At 35.7% G+C, this 20,940-nt stretch overlaps 1 protein-coding gene across 1 annotated transcript in view; it reads right to left on the reverse strand.

Annotated features, from left to right (window-relative positions):
• The window catches only part of LOC133337915 (chondroitin sulfate proteoglycan 4-like), a 40,529-nt gene extending 22,414 nt beyond the window's left edge, over positions 1 to 18,115 (reverse strand). Inside the window, exon 1 of the mRNA XM_061546117.1 lies at positions 17,467 to 18,115. Within this exon, the coding sequence (XP_061402101.1) occupies positions 17,467 to 18,115 (649 nt within the window). The remainder of the gene's footprint in view (positions 1 to 17,466) is intronic.
• Between the last annotated feature and the right edge of the window lie 2,825 nt (positions 18,116 to 20,940).

Here is a 20,940-nt window from a genome sequence, read left to right on the forward strand (position 1 = left end):
GGCGTTGTCCTTGACCATAACTGGAACCTCATGGAAAATTTCAAAGCAATCGGTGCTATATTTCCTCCCTTTAGTGTGGTAATGGGTTACTTAATATTATCTGAATACATAAGCACCTGTAAATATTTACGTGTAACTTTCACATCCGAGTACATTCCACAATATAATTGGTATCAATTTAAAGCCCAACCACTCCTCTTGGATATACTATCAACTTCTCGGCTCTATGTCCTTCAGGAGTAAATATATACGCCATAGAATACAAATTTTGTCAGGGTTCATTTGACCCAATCTTTATCAAAACTTGTATGCTTATTATTTGGCCAAATCCTCTTCTCCATGTAAAAATTCGAGATGTTCGGGCCATAATTGCGGCCTCTGGAGCGACCACAAAAACCGACAGAAATTAAGAAATTGGTCCATTTTATCCCCTAAATATTATCCGATCTTTCCCAAAAACAATAGGAGTCTTCATTAACCGAACCGAACCCATCCTACATGCAAAATTTCGTGAAGATTGGTCCATAACTGTGGCCTGTATCGTGTTTACAAAATATAATGGACAGACGGACTCAGCTAGTCGAGATATAACGATCAGTATACTTAAAGGTGGGTCTAGTACCAATATTTCGCGGCGTTACATACTCTTGGGGCTGCACAAAGCTATAATACCCTGACAACATAGATGTGTAGGGTATACTAAATGTCAATTCGATTGAAAAAATTACCCAAAATACCGAAAAAAGAAGGTCTACACCAACATTTGAGTCAATATAGTAATACCTTGCTAAAGCATCACAAGCCGTCGAAATTTGAGGATTCCAGAAGCAGTTGAATTACATTACATAGTAGTGTTGGAGCAATTTTATTCATTCTGCCGTTTTGGACTTATTAAAACTTATTTCAATCAAAACTTTTAAATCCTAACCTCGACATTTACTACTTTCCATGCCTTTTTACAACCCTTTAAGTTCCTAGTAATAATATATGCAGTATCATCTGAATTATTTTTCGTTGGTTCCTTCTATTTACATTAAGAAAGCGACATTGTTTTATTTTTGGAAAAACAATCACAAATTGTGAATTTTCACAATTGTGTTATTTTAGGTGTTCCGTCATATTGTGACCGACATACGCTATGCTATTGCATGTCACAAAATGTGTCAGTTCCGAGAGAGTTGCGTTTACTGTTTCTTAAATGCCTTTTTGTATTATGAGTACAATGTTCTACAAATTAGTTTTTGTTGTGTTTTCTTGCTTTCTTTCTTTCACAACCAGCAAGCACCCACCATTCCGCATATGACACAACAACTACAAACATAACATTCGTTTTATGAAAATGGAGTATGAGGACATATGTTGTCGGAAATTGCCCATGAGGATGTGTGAAATAATCAAAACTGTACTTCAAAAACACAAAATTATATTATCTAATGAAAAACTAAATGTTTGAAGTTGACTTTGAAATAATTTCAATATTGTGAGTGTTTATTCAGCTATTTGAACAGATGAGAGTAGGGAGAGTCGTATGGTTCTTTCCGTATTTGTTTAGGATTGTGTTGCATAAACAGGAACCAGTGAAATTCTACGGGTGGTGTCATTTTCATGGAGTGACGTACTGTGAAGGATTAAAGTTAACTAAATGGTAAATCCTTTGGTAGTTTATTTTTTAATAAAAATCACATGCATACCCTCATAACTTTCCACCTGGCACGTGAGTTTGTGTTAAGGGATTAACAGCTGATAGTAAAGCGTGAGGCATGTGTGTTTGTAAGGGGGTTTAATTCACTTTTACCACCTTCTTTTTGAGGTTATGATTTATGGGATGGGTAGGAGTCATAATTATTCTCTAGCTCGACTTGTTTGTTTGGATGAGGAAGATTTTGAGATTTATTACACATGAACTGATAAAAAATAGAGTTGCGTGATGTCAACTGATTTACTGATAGTCAAAGCCATAACAAAGAGGTTGAAGTTAGAATTTTCTGATTTTTAAGGCGGCTAATTTTTTTGGTATGTAGTTGTGTAAAAAGAAAGGATATATGGAAATTTGTACTATAAGGGTAAGATAAGTACAGACCGACACCTATAATGCATCATTAAAAGAAAGAACATTGAGATTTAGAAAAAGGGCTATAGATATGTATATATAGGGTGGATGTGCAAACGCGCTACTAAGATTTTTATTTTAACAGACGTAGTATTTTAGAAGGACCACGACATCGGGCGAAATTCAATATGTGGTTTGTCTCTATCAGAAAAACTGATTCATATAAAATCGGAGGAAAACATATATGGGAGATAAAGCTAAATCTTAACCGATTTTAACGAAACTTCACGTACGGTAATCTGTACTTAATTCTGTGCGCTGTGCTAAATTTTGTCTCAATCGGACAAATCTTGGCAATTTGATGCACCATACATAGGTCCATGTTTTAACAAAATCTGGTCTATTGCAGAGAAGAAAAATATACCTTCTGGCTGGAAATTCACTTTTTTGAAGCTAAAAGCCGCATTTGTTTCTGAGAAGAAAAATATACCTTCTGGCTGGAAAATTTCAGTACAGGACTTTGTTTTTCTTAGCAGCATTTTTCAACCAAAGTGACTTTAATGTGACATTTAGATTTCTCAGGAGATAAAATGACACCTCCATGAAAATGATCAATATAGAAGTATTGGTCCTCAATATATTGAACTACTTCTATTTAATGGCCTTTATACCCTTCACCACACTGTTTATTGGAAAAACAAAAGTTTTGAACAGCTTGCCAAATTGAGTCTTCAATGACATATGTTAAGCTTCGTTGAAATCGGCTCTGATATAGGTAAAGCTCCCATATATATATATATATATATATAAAGCACAATGCCAAAGAATTGCCTACAAACTGCAACAATTTGGTACCTAAGACTGTCATTAAGAAACCCATGGTACGATCAGGATCACGTAATGCTACTGAGGTGAAAAACACAGCGTATAGGCCAAACCACGTGAGGAAATCGAGATATACAGAAGTCAGAATGAAGTCCGGATATTTTACAAATGGGTAAAACACCAAACCGAAGGCTTTGTTGCGGGCACATCCTCATGTAGAGTGAAGAAGAAAACCTAGTGGCAGATACAGACAGCGTGTTGAGGGTATGGAAGGAGCATTTTACAATGCTTCTGGGATCAAATTAGATATAATGGTATAGATTGTATACTACCTAGCCAAGATGAGGTGAAAGTAGCGATTAGTTGGCTGAAGAATAATAATGGGAAAGCCGAACTATTCAAGACCGGTGGTCAGGCGCTGATCATGAGCATGCACCGATTAGTACAATTTGGCTAGAGGAATGCATGCCCAATGCATCCTGTGCCCCGTACACAAAAAAAGAAGACAAGACAATATGTGGCAACTACAGAAGAATTAGTCTCCTTTGCATTGCATATAAAGTGTTATCCAGCGCGCTGTGCGAACGACATTACACCTATTCGTCGACTATAAATACGCATTCGACATCCCAATCCGCTCAGAAGTGTTTAAAGATATATCTGCGTTCGGCTTTCCTGCAAAATTAATACGGCTGTGCAGGAAAACTTTAACTGGCAAAGGCCTTGACCTTTCAAACCTGATATTTTTAATATCCTGTTGGAAAAGGTCATACGAGATGTACATGTGAACAGAAATATCACTCTGTACACCAAACAGCATATGTTACTTGCCTACACCGACGACATCGACTTTATGGCTGGAACATTGTGAGGGTAAAGCCACCTTTGAACGAATTGAGGAGTCTGCCAAAGTGAGGCTGGCAGTAAATGGCGAGAAGACCAAGCTGAAGGTATCATGTGGAACTTGAACTGTGTGGAACTTAAAAACTACAGCATCGAGTGTTGAACGATTTTATATACCTCAGTACCGCCATAAACAAAACTAATAAAATCAGCTTTGAAATCCGGAGAAGAATAGTGTTGACCAACAGATGGTACTACGGTCTGAGCAAGCAATTCTAAAACAAAACCACCTCTCGCCAGACCAAACTCACACGCTACAAGACGCTGATATTACCCGTGTTGTATGGATCTGAAGGTCTTGGAAAGAATATCGCCGTCAAATGAACCATGAGTTGTATATATATCCTCGGACATAGTCAGACGTATCGAGCTACAGCGATTGGTCATGTTGTGAGAATGGATGCAGATCAAGTAGAAGACAAGATTTCGGAACCTGGCCTTTCAAATTGGAAGAGCTGCGCACAAGCCCGACGCGCCTGTAAATCTTTTTAATCCCGGCTTATGGAACAAATGCCTAAAGTCTGCTAAGTACAGGGTTGCCCATATTCGACGGACCCATGTTTTTTTTTTAATCAAAGAAAAAAATAAAAATTTGGCGGTTGGCAATGTTAATCATTTAATATGTTCCAAGTAGATTTGTTTACATCAATTTTTGAATATGATATCTCTCAAATGGCCGCCTCTGGCGTTGATGACGTATTGTGCCCTTTTTGCTGCATTTTCCATCGTTTTTGCCAACATTTCGGCCGGAATAGTGGATATTTTTTCACGAATGTTGTCCTTGAGCTCTTCTACGGTCCTTGTTAACGTAAACCTTTGACTTCAAATATCCCCACAAGAAGAAGTCAGGCGGCGTCAAATCGGGCGAACGCGGTGGAAACAAATTCTTCGGAAAATCGATTGTTATGCGACTTGTGTGCGGTGGAGCGCTGTCCTGTTGAAACCAGAACTACCTCATACGCTTTCGACGAATAATTGGCATCACAAAATTGGTCATCATGTCGCGATAACGCTCCTGTTTAATGGTAACACCATGGCCATTTTCATTTTGGAAGAAAAACGGCCAAATGGCCGTTTTCGCACTAACGCCGCACCAAACTGTGACTTTTTCGTCATGAAGCGACACTTCTTGAATCTCCTGAGGATTTTCAAAATTGTTTGTCATCTTCGGCCATTTCGATGACTCTTTGGGCCCATTCCAATCGACGAGGCTTGACCGCAGGCAACATTCTTTGCGTCAATTGAATTTTGTACGGGAACAAATTCAAATCTATGCGAATAATCCGTTGTAAAGTGGACCGAGCCATGCCCAACTGCTGAGAACGGCGTTTTTGGCAGCGATATTTTTTTTGTATAAACGCTTAATGGTGTTCTTAGAAGGCGCACTTCTCACATTTTTTTAATGTTTTAAAATCACATTGAGTTTTCACAATTGACTTCTTCCGTTGAATGTAAATTTCAACTATTTCAGAGCACTCGCGTGGCGTGTATTGGTTCATGGTAAAAATCTGCTTGGACTGACGCTTCAAACGCGGTATGTCATTAAGCGATTTGATATCTCTGTCAAAAGTTATGTCTTTGCCAGATGGGTCCGTCGAATATGGGCAACCCTGTACGTAAGTATATTACATTCATTCATTTCGGTTAATAGGATGTTTGATGTGGAAAATGGGATTTATCGTATAGCCCACAGTTAAAGGTTCCCCCTATATTTCTGGAAATTTGGACACGTTTTTCTACCGAATTGGCAATAATTTTCTATTACGTTTTTCAACCGAATCGGGTCTAATTTGATATTTTGGATGCTCATTAGTTGAGTTTTTCATGCCTGGCCTTCACTACAAGTTCTGATTGATTTTAGATATTTAAAATGTCCACATCATGGTGGGTGTAAATATTTTTTGTAAATTTTATTCATGTATTCCTTGTTACAATATTTAAAAAATCTACAACATTTAACAACACTTGATTACTAAATTTGGCTAAAACTTATCTCAAACAGATCAAATTCTAACTGAAAAACATATTTTAATTGCTTAAAAATGTACATTCAGTCAGTAGTCCTAGATTTTCTTATCTGATATTTTGTATATGATTTTGGTTAACAAAGCCAACACAAAAACTCCAAAAAACACCAAATCGCCCACCAGCTATCATTGACCATTCGCTGATTACCTTGATACAATATGCCAACTTCTAATTCGGTTGCACTTTTAAATCTCCATTACAGATTTCACCATAAAAACATAAAACTCTAAATCGAACTCCGAATTCATCTTATCTGCTTTGAAAATCTCAGCACGATTTTGGTTGCTCTGTGAGTGTGCGTTACGCCAAAAATGGTAGGGACACGACGACGACGATGTACAATTGGCAGCAGTTTGTTAATATTGGTGTTTGGCCTGTGGTTGGTTCGCTGATTTCCAATCATTTTCCTGCATGGATTTTCCTTTAGCTTCGTGTGACAAAAATTTACAATGTATTGTTGGCAGTTTTATTTTTGCACTTCTGAAGAAGAAGAAACAATCAACAGCCACTAAAATGAAACATGTTCATGTCCTCAATTTGTACTCAAGAAGATGTGATGCAAAAAAATAATAATGAAAAACACAACAAAGTCGCCGGGCGACAACAACACCAACAGCAAAATACAGACAACATGTTCATTTATGCCAAAAAATAAATTAATTATAAAAATGAGCGACTCCAAGAAATGACTGTACAGGGTAATGGCACAGACCACAAGAAGAAAAAAAAAAAAACAACAAGGAACCATGCACTTGCATTGAACATTTTTTGAGTGATGAGTAGCGCAACCGGCAAGTGCAGGTTGGTGCAACCTTGAGTAGACCATAAGGAAGTTCATTTTTTAAAGATGAGGTTTTCCTTGTTATAAAGTGACTTATGGTAGGACTTCTGGGAATTGGAGACTTACAGAGAATTTTTATACCCTTCACCACACTGTGGTACAGGGTATTATGTCTTTGTGCATATGTTTGTAACAGGCAAAAGGAAACGAGATAGACCCATTGTTCCTTTTGAGAATATGCATCACTTTCTGAGTCGATTTATGCATGTCCGTCCGTCTGTCCATGTTAAATTGTAAACAAAGTACAGGTCGCAGTTATTATCCGAATTGGATGAAATTTGGCACAGATCATCTATTTGGCCCAAGGACGAACCCTATTGAAAAATTGGAAAAATCGGTTCAGATTTAGATATAGCTCCCATATATATTTTCGTCCGATTTAAGGTAAATGGTGCACCAATGTACCTATATATATTTCGATTTGTACCAAATTTGGCATATAAAAAAAATTTCGTGAAAATCGGTTCAGATTTAGATATAGCTCCCATATATTATCGTCCGATTTTATGTAAATGGTGCACCAATGTCCCTATATATAATTTGATGTGCACGAAATTTGGCATAGCGTACTGAGTTGAGTCTAGAATGATGTGTGAAAAGTTTCGTAAAAATCGGTTCAGATTCAGATATAGCTCCCGTATATATATTCGTCCGATTTTATGTAAATGTTGCACCAATGTCCCTATATATCATTCGATTTGCATGAAATTTGGCATAACGTACTGAATTAAGTCTGAAATGATGAGTGGTAAGTTTCGGTAAAATCGGTTCAAATTTAGATGATCCAAAGTCCCTGTATATCCTTGGATTTGCACGAAATTTGGCATAACGTACTAAATGAAGTCTAGAGTGATTTGTGTTAAGTTTCGGAAAAAATCGATTCAGATTTAGATATAGCTCCCATATATATTTTCGTCCGATTTTATGTAAATGGTGCACCAAAGTCTCTATATATCTTTCGATTTGCACGAAATGTGGCATAGAGTAATGAATTGAGTATAGAATCATTCTAGAATTGAGTTTGGAATGATGTTTTGGGAAAATCGGTTCAGATTTCGATATGGTCCAACATATGGATGTGACGTTATTGCGTATCGTTGAAATTGTATTTCGAACGGGTGTCTGAGTGAAATTAAATTTTTAACAGTGCGGCGTACTGAATAGCGTGTATATATTTTGCTATAAATCGTTTTTCATAAATTTGTCCCATGGTACGCAGACTACTCTAAATCTGCCCGAATGAAATTAAATTTATCATAGGTTGGCGAAAGAACATGAACATGTTCCTAACAGTGACATGCAATTGTGAGGAATAGGGCGATACTTTTTAAGATTGGATATATCAAAAATTTTTCTTCAGAGATGTCAATACACAGAAAAAAGATTTAATGAATATTTTTTTTTTTAATTTTATTCATAGTACATTTTCCATATTGTTGATGTACCTCGCTTAGAAAAAATAAAAAAAATATTATAATATTATAATAATAATGGAAAAAACGCTAATTTTTCCAAAAAATGTAAAATGTTCATTGCTATCAAAATTAATTTCCTACTTTGATCTACTTTACTAACATTTGCGCTCATTTTTCCACCACTTATTGTTCGGCAGTGTTTTGATTTTGTCCCCCGCCTCTCCCCTCACTTGATGGTTGTTAGTTTCGCAACGTCTGACTAATGTTTCTTTTACTTTTACTCTCCACTCACTCGATTGTGTGGTTAATTTTGAATTCTATTGTTCCATTATTAAAGACACTGTTACAGACATCTGCATTGTGATATAGAATTCGCATATGTATTTTCTAAATTATTTCGATATAAATGCCAATTATAATATATCAAACAAGTGTTTATACGAGCAACAAGTACAGCCGAATGTTTAGCATTGTATAACAAAGAAGAAAACATAAAACAGAACCAGTAAGGAAAGTAGTAAAGTCGTACTGGACCGACTATATGTTACCCTTTACCACTTATATGTTACCATTTACCACTTTAGATTTTGTACAATGGTTTTTATTGGGTATCGAATTATAAATATCGGTTCACTTTTTCTGGTAGCTCCCATATAACGGTACTCATAATTTTCGGTTCTTGAGCGGAGTTTTCAACCGAATTTGCTGAAATTTGGTACAATGCGTTCTAATTGGATACATCAATCCACATTACGGGAGATTTAGAGTCAAACTATTCGTTCTGCTTTAACACTGAGCGCTGCTCAAAATGTAATCTCAATAGGACACCAGTTCATTATTTGGTGCACAATTAACATGAAGTCAGCCGAACATATATTTATATGGGGATATTTGCCTCTGAACTAATTTTTACAAAACGCAATATTCTATCCTCAATGTAATACCTTAATTTAACCTATACTATCTTTAGAACGTTCTGCAAAATTTGGTGTCCATCCAACAAATATGAAGAGTTTGTACACCATTCACCTAAAAGCAGGCGAAAATATATATGGGAAATTACAAAAATCTTTTAAATTCCTTGAAGCTGAGGTTTGCAAGGTTATAACTCGCGAAATGTGAACATATTGCATATAATTTAAATTCTATTCTATAAAATGAAGTGTTCTTGTCAAAATCTTAAAATATTGGTAATAAATAATAAGTTGCGTGGAAGCTGTGATGGTGCTAATGTAAAAAAATGGGTGAAAATGTGTTGAAGCCAACGAGTTTTTTTGTGTTCGTTCCCGATTTGTGGCTAAACTACACAACGCACGCACATGTAATCAGTGACTAAGTTGCAGAATACCCCATGGACAATATGGTTCTAATGTATGATTTTTCGTTATAATCACTGTTTCCACCCAAAATGGATGCTGACATTTTGAAGCAGGATTTTCCGTGTTTTTTGAATTTTTCTTATAATTAGGATGCGCATCCAGATAATAGAATAAACTAATTATAGGATTGTAGAACTTGTGATTCTGCTTCGTTTAGTGTATATCTCATGAATGTGCTCACCGTAGGTTCTTTGCATCTTCTTTGGGAAAAACTGCAAAAACTTATTTTGACAAATTCGCGTAAATAATCGCGTTTTTTTCGAATTAATTTTACATGCATTTATGCTTGTATTGTCAAATTCGCGAATCTGTGTGGAAATAGGTTAAAAATACACCGATACGCGAATAATATGCGTATTTTATCCAAAATTTATTTTGGAGGCACATTCGCGGTTATTAACCGATCCTTTTAAAATAGGTGTCCTTTTGTGTATTTTCATAGGAGATTACTGAAATCGGATGCGCATAAAAATCGTATGCACGTTGCGTGATTTTTAGCCTTTTTTAGGTGTTTTTCATAGTAAAGTGCATCGAGTGGCACACTTTGACCGCTATATTAAACATCGAAAAATTCATAATTATTGAAAGACATTGATTTGGTTCATACGAAAATCGCATGCGCATCAACTGATTTCAACTAATTCGCGAATTGCAAGCTTTTCAATATTGATCATTTTCATGTATTGTAAGTGCAATATATTTAGCCATTAATGAGGTCGAAACTCTTATCAGATGAATCTACCGATATTTAACAATCATCTAAAAGAATTTGCAGAAGAAAGCGTCGTATTTTTTAGAAGATTAAGGCAAAACCGTATTCTCTTAACCATACTAACAAAATCGAAAATTCAAAAAAAAAAAAAAAAAAAATTGTTTTAATTCAAAAATTAATTTATTTTATTTTCCGATATCTTCATGCTTCTATTTGTTTTTCGCGACTATTAAACCGTATTTCAGTGTGATTTGTCTAGTATGCAAAGAAAACAATAGTGTTTTAGCATTTGTGAAGAAATTCACGAATTACAACGAATAGGAATCCATTTAATTTATATTTGAAATACAATATTTAAAACCGCTATAACTTTTGTGCGCAGCATCCGAATTTCTGAACGCGAACAGATTTCGAATCAGCATATTTTTCTTAACCTATGTACCAAAAATCATAAATGTGCTCGCAAAAAAATTTTCAAAATTTTTTTAAGGAATTTTAAAAGAATTTTGTAATTTCCCATATGGAAGCTATATTTAATTTTAAAGCAAATTCATTAAAACTTGACTCATGTTAGGCTATCCTAACTTCAGCACGTTGTGTAAAATTTTGTGCCAGTCGCCCTAAATTTGATACTTTTGGTGCATTATTTGTCAAAAATCGGAAGAAAAAATATATGGGAGCTATATCTAAATCTGAATCGATTTTAATAAACCTTTGCACACGTTAGCTAACCTTACGTTAGTACGTTATGCAAAATTTCGTGTCAATCGGCCTAAAAATCGTACAAAATATATATGGAAGCTATATCTAAATCTGAACCGATTTTCACCAATTTCAATAGGGTTCGTCCTTGGGGCTAATAAGTGACATGTGCCAAATTTTATCCAAATCGGATTGTAAATGCGACCTGTACTTTGTTCACAAAAAACGCATGGACGGACGGACATACGGATATGCATAACTCGACTCAGAAAGTGATTCCATGCATATTTTCAAAAGGAACCATGGGTATATCTTGTTTCCTTTTGCCTATTACAAACATATACACAAAGTCATAATACCCGGTACCACAGTGGATAAAGGGTATAAATAGAAAAATTTAAATTTAAACAACAAATAATTTCTGTACCATGAAAGGCCAGCCAGTAGAGTAAATGTATCGGTAACCTTATATTTTGAGGGACAACATTAAAACATAGAGCTGTATGGAAACTGTTCTGCGAATATATCGTTCACCCAATAAGTACTAATAACAAATAATGACTTCGATGGAAAAATTCACCAAAAACTTACCAAACGTTGAAAATGGTTAACTTTATAGGGTGAATATTCTAAAACATGCACCTATATCGAAAATCTTCTGCAAATATGTTTTCAGACTTTGGGAACCGGCAATGTCATATTGCCGCCACTTCGGTGTTAAAAAGCCTCTAAAACACTCAAAGAACGTAAAATGTGTAAAGATTGGTCTGGAAATCTTCTCCTCACCCTCTACAAAATGGGATTGCCATAGGAAACCTTCGGTAGGAAAATGTGACAAAAAACCTTGGACTTATATAGAACATTCTCTGAAAGATATTTCTCAGCCTACAAAAACGGAAATGCGAAATTAAATCCTCGTCGGTGGGGAAATGCGGCTTAAACATTGAGAATATCGAAAAGAGAGCAGGAGGATTTTATGGGAGGGATACCCATATTTGCAGGAAATCGGTTGAGAAATGATGCCAAACAATCAAAATATCGAACATGAGGCTGGACATTTATATAGGAACTATGAAAAAGCCTGGACTTTTATTTAAATATTTCCAAAAAGTGAAACTGACACAGACATTCAGACGGGCAGTATAAATCGCCATAGAATTTTATTCTGCTTAAGTAAACGTAGTCGGTAAGTATACACAGCAGATATAAAAAATGAAATCCGGTCGAATGACATCAAGATTTGGACAGTTGATTTTACCTTTCAGATACGTTCTCAACGCAATGAAGCGACGTCATGATCGTACAATATTTCTTGAAATATTGCCTAGAAAACATGGAGTGTCGGAAAAGTAGAGTTGTTCAGCAGTTCTGAAACTTTACGAAGATACATAATTGATTGCCTGTCGTTCCAAACTGGGCTAGATGCAGGAGTTTTCGATTTCAGTGCAGCGGAATTGTTGGCATTTAAAGCACACTCTTTTCTAGTTTAGGCCTCGTCTTATAGGTAGATAATGAAAAACTTTTGAAGGGTGATCATGCTTTAAAATCCATAGCAGGATAGCTATCCCTTATACTGGAGAGAGAATCATTGCTTCTCATCTGTGTTGTTCTTTATGTCTGGGTCATACTTATTGTTTTATACCCTCGGTCACACTGGACATTATAAGATAGACGCATAATTGAAGGACATACATAAAACCATTTTTAGAATATTGGTGACACTAGGTTCTAGTTTTGATATAGCTTCCATATATATGATCCTCTGAGTTTATTTAAATGTTCCATTAAAGACCATACGTTCATTCGATTGACCTGACATTCACTTGAATAGTCTTAAAGTTTATATATGTGGCACCCAACATCACCCATTACTGGCCCTCTCTTTCCAAACAACAAACATCAGTTTGCAACAAAGAATCGATGCGAACAGTAAAACCATGAAGAAGTGTTAAAACGCAGATATGAATATCTTTACAGAAATATCATTCACAACAACGTGCCGCCATGAAGAAAACCCAATAATAAAAAAACAACAACAGCAACAAGAAAAACACTGTAAAAATTGCCGCCAGATGTCCGTCGCAACCGCACACAAACACCATTTGCCGTCTTCAATTCTTTTTTTTTGCAAATAAAATTCCCAAAAAAAGAAAGACTCTGAGCGAAATGCATCACCGCAGCACTAAACGCTTAACGCATTTTTCACGCTTGACATTTGACTTGTAAAAGCGCATTCTCTTCATAGTCATGATAGTAGCGAGCGAATAGTCAATGGTGTTTTGTGTTTTTCTTCTAAAAAATCGATTTGTTTTTTTTATTTGTTGTGCCTGCACCGTGTAAACGTGCAACCAGAACGCATTTGGTGCGGATCACATGCCCCAAACCAAAGGTCTGTCACACTCAAAATATTGTAATTGAATGGTGGGGTTCTGTGTGTGCGCACCCAGACATAAATGAGAAGAAATAGAAAAAAATAAGACAGAGGTGGGGAGTAGAACTAAGGGGAAAATCACAATACCCTCTAAGAGGGAGTGAATATTAAATATGACAACACTCGAAAATTTCGTCGTAAATCCCTCAAAGTTTATATAGTTTTTGATCAGAATAATGAACCATGTACTTCGGGCCCTCCGTGAAAGCCCTCATAAAACAGTACCACTCAATATTCAGTAATTTGGAAAAAGTATAGCCATTTCTTCTATTGTAGTCGAGTATGGAATTTTCCTGTCCTCAACAGGGTATAAATCACGTTGGACCCATGTTTTAAAATGACATCCATGTAAAGGTCCTGCCTCATTTCCGGTATTTTGAAGGTTTTAACCGAGTTTTCCACTATAATTTGACATTCCGGATTGTTTGGATGGTGATAATTGCAGAAAATTGTCATAAGCTCCACCTTAAGGTCCCGCTCGGCATTTTTACGGTTTTAGCAGCATTCACCGACCCAATTGGTTATAGTTGAGCATTGGAAATTTTGAATGTAGGTCCATGTTTGACATATGCTCCATTAAAGGTACCACATCATTTTCGGTATAAGTTGTATTTCTCCATCGATTTGACTGTGAATGGGCATTCGGAGTTCTTGAAGGATGACAAATATCACCGGAGACAATTTTCAACATATGTAGGTCTATTTCCGAAATATGAAATCAGCTGGTTCGATATATTCCTGCTGGCATGTTTGTCAGAATGCAGTAGCGGAGGCAAACTGCCTAAAACTTAGTACCTGCTGTGGTACTTTGCGATGTAACACACCAAACCTGGTTCTGTCAACCTTAGAGTATTTTATAAAATATAGTTTAAACTTAAACCAGCACATCTTCCAGTCTATCTCTGTAAAGTCGCGGAATAAATTTCGATAATTCTCAAATAATAATGTGTTGATTTCAAATTGTCTCATTATTATATCTGCGGTGGAAGTTGAATATTATATGTGCAATGTCGAATTTTCGTCCACCTGGAATAGCGATGATGTTTATCTCAAGTATTGCTTCTGGAGCAGTCTTCTCTTATATTGCAGAATGTCTATGAATATGAGGTATATTCTACAAACTCCGTAAAAGTGTATCAATCATCTCAGAAATATCGGGTGTCTTAGAAGATTTAATGTCGTGAGGTCTGTCTAGGAAAGGAATTATAAAATGTAAGGTTACATAATTTATATAACTGAGCGATGACAGCATTGATGGCTATTGGATGATCTGAGGTCTCTACTTCATAATTGACATTTTTTCACTAATTTTGTATAGCTACAGGCGCACTAACCACTACCCGTGCACCTGCATATTTTCGGGTCTACAATTGTAACATGGTTGTAACCGATTTCTGTCCATAATTTACCATCATTGAATACTTTGTTCGACTACTAACCTAACAACTTCGAGAGCATTCCCTCTTCCTCTTAGGTCACAGAATAAGAAGCATCATGTTTTGGAATAAGTCCTCTTATCTACCTCACATTCTACCAGCTTTTTGGTCGATAAACTTTATACCACTCAACTTTTTCATGGTCTGGGAAATTCGGATGTTTCATACTTTATTATGACGGGTGGTTCGTCAACGGATGTGATGCCGTTACTCTAGAGTAAGACAAACGAAACTATGGACTGCCGAGCTGTCCATCTCACAATTAACCCACTCCGATACCAATGTTGCATATCTGTAGTTGGTCTATACACTTTCAGCGCCGAAGCATACCTTCGGGTCTGCCACTGTAACATCGTTGTATATGACAGTCTCTGCCCAAATTGTCCGGTACCAACATTGAGGATAATACAAGGCTGAAAGGCAGGTAATAATACCACCACAGGAAATAGCCAAAACTAAATAAGCAAGGTCCCAAACCACTGTCCTAAATTCATTGATTGTAATTTCTATGCAACACTAGATGGCGGACCCGGCAAGTTAAAGCAAACCGAAACAATAATCAAGTAAATTGGCGATGCTTTGTGAAAGTCCTATGCTTTTAGGAGAAGTAATAGAATAAAACCAAATATTATGGTGCATAATCAGCGATTAGGGCTAAAAACCGATAGGTCAAGCTTTGGAATCCCAGCTACGAAGAAAACATTCTTCAAAATGAGTTCATAATATAAAAAAGTACATCCTCATCCAGATGAATAGGTATATGTATCGGCATCAACATATCGCTCATTTGTTGCAAGACAGGCATAACTCAAAAAATCGATTTTGCAGAAAATGCGTTTTAAGTTTTCAATTTACTCACACTTTATAATGGAACAGAGGAACTTCTACAGCTTCTCAATTAGAGTGTTTAAGAGATATACATACGAATTTTTTTATACAGCATGGGGTCTATTATAGCGAACAATCGTGCATCATTAAGTCGAAAATCATGTTTTTTTGAGTTATGCCTGTCTTACAGCAAATGAGCGATATGAGGATAGGAAAATAGGAATGGCAGGAGGTAGTGCCACCCAGAGGAAACTGGAAACACTAAATAAGCAAGGAAACATGGACCATGTAGGAAAATATAACGGTCCCATCAGATTTGACATATTTTGAAGATTTTAGCTACATTTTCCAACATATTTGATTGAACTTTGATATTTTGAGTTCTCCGTGGGCAAGACAGCACCAAACTAAAAATGTTCAATATCGGTCCACGTTTTCGTATAGTGTTAATATAAAGGTACCACCCGAATATAGGCATTTTGATAGTTATAGCCACATTTTCCAAAATATGTTACTGTAATTTGGTACACTCAAAAAAAAAAAAAAAAAAATAAAAATAATAAATAAAAGTCAGACCAAAATTATGGATACTTCACGAATCAAATAGAAAAAGCATTTTCGACTCTCAATAATTAACACTGCGTCGTTATGATACACAAATAAAATAATTTATTTAATACTTCAAAAATCAATGAAAAAATATTATTATACAAATATATATAATACATGTATTAATTTTCACATTTATTCCAACAAATCCAACAAATCAAAAACTGATTTCGACAAAGTACTTTTTTTGCAGCATGGTATTTTTCTCTGACCAGTTATATATGGGTCTGAACTTAGGAGTAATCGATTTAGTAAATCAGTATTCGTTGCCACGCGGGTAGTTTTTCTTGTATGATGGAGTCTGAATCGTTTTATATCTTTATTTTTAGCTTCAGCAGCTTCTTCTGAAAGCTCTCCAATCGATACTAATGCGTGGTTAATGACATCAGAACCGTGTACTAAAACTTTATGTACAGAGGGCGGAAGATAGTACCAGGGATAAGTCTCTATCAGTCTCTTTGCAGTTTCGAGTGCGTAGTCGTTAAATTTTACCGGATTAATTTTGTATCCTGATGACATCGCTTGCAATAATGTTGCACATCGAACTATTAGGTCTTTATCAAGACCCGTTATTTCAGCTACCAAATCCGGATTATTGAAAAATCGTCGCGCGGTGTTTCCATCATTTGACGTCCCACTACCACCAGATCTCGGTTTGTCTACCAGTAATCCCATTTTTCTTCTGAACAATGTTTGAATTTCTTTTTTTCTTTTTAACAATTCTATTTTTTCCTCTTCAGATCTGATTTGCCATTTTTTAATGTTCAGTCTATACGAAACATGAAGAAAATATTCAAAAAACCGTATGTATGAGTGTAATGGCGATAATCCAAACTCAAAATTTTCTTCATGTGCGGGTTTTTTCAAACATTTTTCTAAATCATTCATTTCGGTTGGTTTCGCCTCGCATATGTAACATTTTGCAGAAGATGTTTGACTTAGAGCATTGCATACTTTACCATCAACCATAGTTAATTGTAAGTTGTGCTCAACGGATATTTGCATTTCAGATGTATAATATTCTGTGCAGTTTAACATGGTAATTTGCTGGTTAAAATAATTTCTTTCGTGTATAGAAACTTGGTTGGACTCTTTTTTGTTTTGAAATCGAATCGGTCTGCAATAACGAGTTGATGACGGTCGAGGATTTTTCCAAATAACTTTAGAATTTTGTAATTCAGTAGATTTTGTTACCAGTCGAAGAGGTACATATGATGTTACAAATAAACTACTGTCTTGTACACTGTTATTATTATATTTTTGCTTATACTCGCTATGACCCGTGCTACCATCGAATCCCCATTTACCTATCAAAACAAGTTTGTTTACAGATTCACTGGGAATATCTTTCAGCACGTCGCTTTGGAGATCTAATATGCGTGAGGCCGTGTGGTCTAGTAAACTTTGCAAGTCGACTTCAGCATGCGATTCACTTACTGTAATTTTATTGGGATAACTTTTCTTTTTTTCCTTTAGAACCTTCTTATAACCCGGAAACAAATCAAAGGACAGTTTAGAGTTTATAAATTCGCGAATAAGTAAATACTGATGTTTTGATAAATTTGTTTCCAGTATGACTGATAGAACTTCGCTGGTCTTTAATTCCACATAAGAGTGTTTAGGTACAGAATCTGTCTCACGTAAGGCATTAGCAGCGGACTCATCATTTTCTGCCAATTTTGCCAATCTTCGTTGTTTAGTTCTTTTTGAAGATTGGGAATAATCTGATTGTGGACGCCCACGTTTTTTATTTGAGGATGATTCAGGCGTTGTAGTTGTTATAGAAGCGGCTTCTGTCCTTAATGCAATAACTTCTTTGAAGCCTAACCATTCGGAATGATATTTTAAGACGGATGATTTTTTCCGACCGTTTTTCTGCCATAGTACGACTATTTTCTTACAAATGTAATTTACGGATTGCGATAGATCAAAAAACATATCATCTTCACCTTCCATTTCAATACTTGCACGTAGTTCATCGAACACCTCTCGAACTTTTTCAGACTCCTTCCCCTTTTTAGAACACCAAATTTCAAAAACATACATGCGAGAAAAAATGCATTGATAAGATGAACCTATAGCAAAATGTAAATAAAGAAAATAATAATCGCATTTGACAATAATAACAACACTTTTGCTTGTTTACATTTAACAACAACAGCACGTATCCACCAAAAGTTAAATGTTTACACACGACTCTGAGTTAGTATATTACTGCTTAAACACTCATCCGCAAATTTCCGCAAATGAAACCAATTTTTTCGAAATATAGACAAATGTACCAATATTAAAAACCAAACATGACCGGGGGAATCGGGGGGGAACACATTTAAAACTCTACGTAGATTTAACGAAGACGGAAAAAATAACTCCAAAAAGGCGCATGTTTAAATTAGTATTTTAGAAAAACTACACAATAATTTATAAATGTATATATATGTAAAAATCATGTTAATACCATTAACTTTAACCTCCATAATCGTTATATTTAATTTGGTGAACTTATTATTTATATTTTCACTTTTTAAATGTCACTTAATTTTTGTGCTAACTTTCCTTAAGCAACCACACTTCAACTGCACTCACTTCTAATACCTGTATTTCTAAAGTCCCGTTAGAAAACAACAAAAAAACTTTAGAGTAGTTAAATTTGATGGCATTAGCGACAATTTGTTTCGTTACTGATCCAAAATATTGTTTTCGATTTTTTATTTTTGTCGTATGGAGGTAATTCTTTTTTTGAAGTCACTATAAGCACCACAACGATCACGTACGATCATGTACGTGTAATCGTACTGAGTATGTTTATGATAAAAAAATGTCAAAGTTTCCAATGGAGATACCAGATGGCGTCAGACAACACGAGTGGTCCTCATATTTAAAATATATAAATAACATGTATAACCAGTGAGCGGAGCAGTATAGTCGGACGGGGCCGACCATACGATACCCTACACAACTACCACGGAACTCTGACTCTCTACGAACGTTTATTCCGAGTCTGGGTAATATTTCGTGATATTTGCCCCCTCTTGCCGATTAGAGGTCAACAGCACCTCATCCTTACATTTTCGAATACTCCGTACAGCCCTTCTAAATACTAATCCAGATTCCCTTCACGGTGGGTTGTGTTGTGATGTTCGGATTATATTCGACTTGAAAACACACAAAAAATTAAGTTTTCGGTCCATTTCATCCCAATACTATTATCTGATCATCTCCGAAAATTGTAGGCGTTGTCCTTGACCATAACTGGAACTTCATAGAAATTTTAAAAGCGATCAGCGCGATATTTCCGCCCTCTAATGTGGTAATGGGTTAGTAAATAATATCTGAATACGTAAGCACCTGTAAATATTTGAGTGTAACTCCCAGATCTGAGTAGATACATAACTGTATTTGGTATTAATTTAAAGGCCAACCAATCCTCTTGGATATGCTATCAACTCCTCAGGTCTATATCCTTCAGGAGTAAGTATATAAGCCCCAGAATAAAAATGTTGTAATTTTTCACACAAAAGTCAGGGTTAATTTGACCCGCTAAACATTGACCGATTTTTGTCAAACCAGGCATAGTTATTCTTTGGCCCGATCACCTTCTCCATGCAAAAATTCGCGGTGTTTGGATCATAATTGCGGCCTCTGGAGCGACCAGAAAAACCGACAAAAATAAAGTTGTTGGTCCATTTCATCCCCTAAATATTAACCGATCTTTATTAAAAACAATAGGGGTCTTCATTGGGCAGAGCCCACCCTACATGCAAAATTTCATGAAGATTGGTCCATAACTGTGGCCTGTATCGTGTTTACAAATTATAATGGACAGACGGACGGACGGACACACATGTCTAGATCGACTCAGATAGTCGAGATATGGCGATCGGTATACTTAAAGGTGGGTCTAGGACCAATATTTCGCGGCGTTACAAACTCTTGGAGCTGCACAAAGATATAATACCCTGACAACATAGTTGTGTAGGGTATAATAATGGCGCCCAATCTAATCTCCATTTAGCCACGTCTCTGTGCAATTTTAGTCGTTGTATTTTGTATGCAATTTAATTTAGTACAAATACGTAATGTTTACGATTAATTTTAGAGTAGCGTTTTGTTTTTGTCTAAATATTCATTTTATATATTTTTTTATTTTCAATTCTTTTTTCCTCGCTTTTCTTCGACTATTTTCACACTCATGGGTGCGTGACGTCACTTTGATGTGTTAGCAAATGTGCGTTCTTTGTTGTTGTTGTTTGCAGTTGGTGTTTTGCTTTTTTGATAATCACCATTTCGTCAAGACTGGGATGGATGATTCATCCATAGCAGAACGTTGTTGTTCGTTCATTTTGGCCAGACAGACAATTCTTTCTTCTTCTTCGCCACACATGTGAGCGATCACATCTTCGCAAGGCGCTGTTGATATTGGGTATTTTCACTTTTATTTTCTTGGCAAAAGAGTTGCATTATTTTTTGGTTTTGTTGTTGTTTTTTTTTTTATAGATTTTCTTCAGAGTTTGTTGTATTTTAGTTTTAGTCGTTTTTTAAATTTATTTTTGTTTCGTTTTTTTTTTAACTAAAGCCCAAAGTCTAAATGTGTTTTTAGTTTAGTTTATATTTTTTCTTGGCCATTTCTCAATATTCAGAATAGATTTGTTTTCGTTTGGCTTTTAGACGAAAAGGCTTATGGTCAGATGGTTTTCATTTTCAATTGGATTTTTCTGATTTTTGCCTGGGCGTCACTAAGATGTCATGTTTTGTTGTTCATTATATTAAGATTAGACGTT

The sequence above is a fragment of the Musca vetustissima genome, unplaced genomic scaffold (genome assembly GCF_032173495.1).
Source record: "Musca vetustissima isolate MV318-11 ecotype Yass unplaced genomic scaffold, APGP_CSIRO_Mvet_v1 utg6862, whole genome shotgun sequence".
In the NCBI taxonomy this organism is placed as follows: Eukaryota; Metazoa; Arthropoda; class Insecta; order Diptera; family Muscidae; genus Musca; species Musca vetustissima.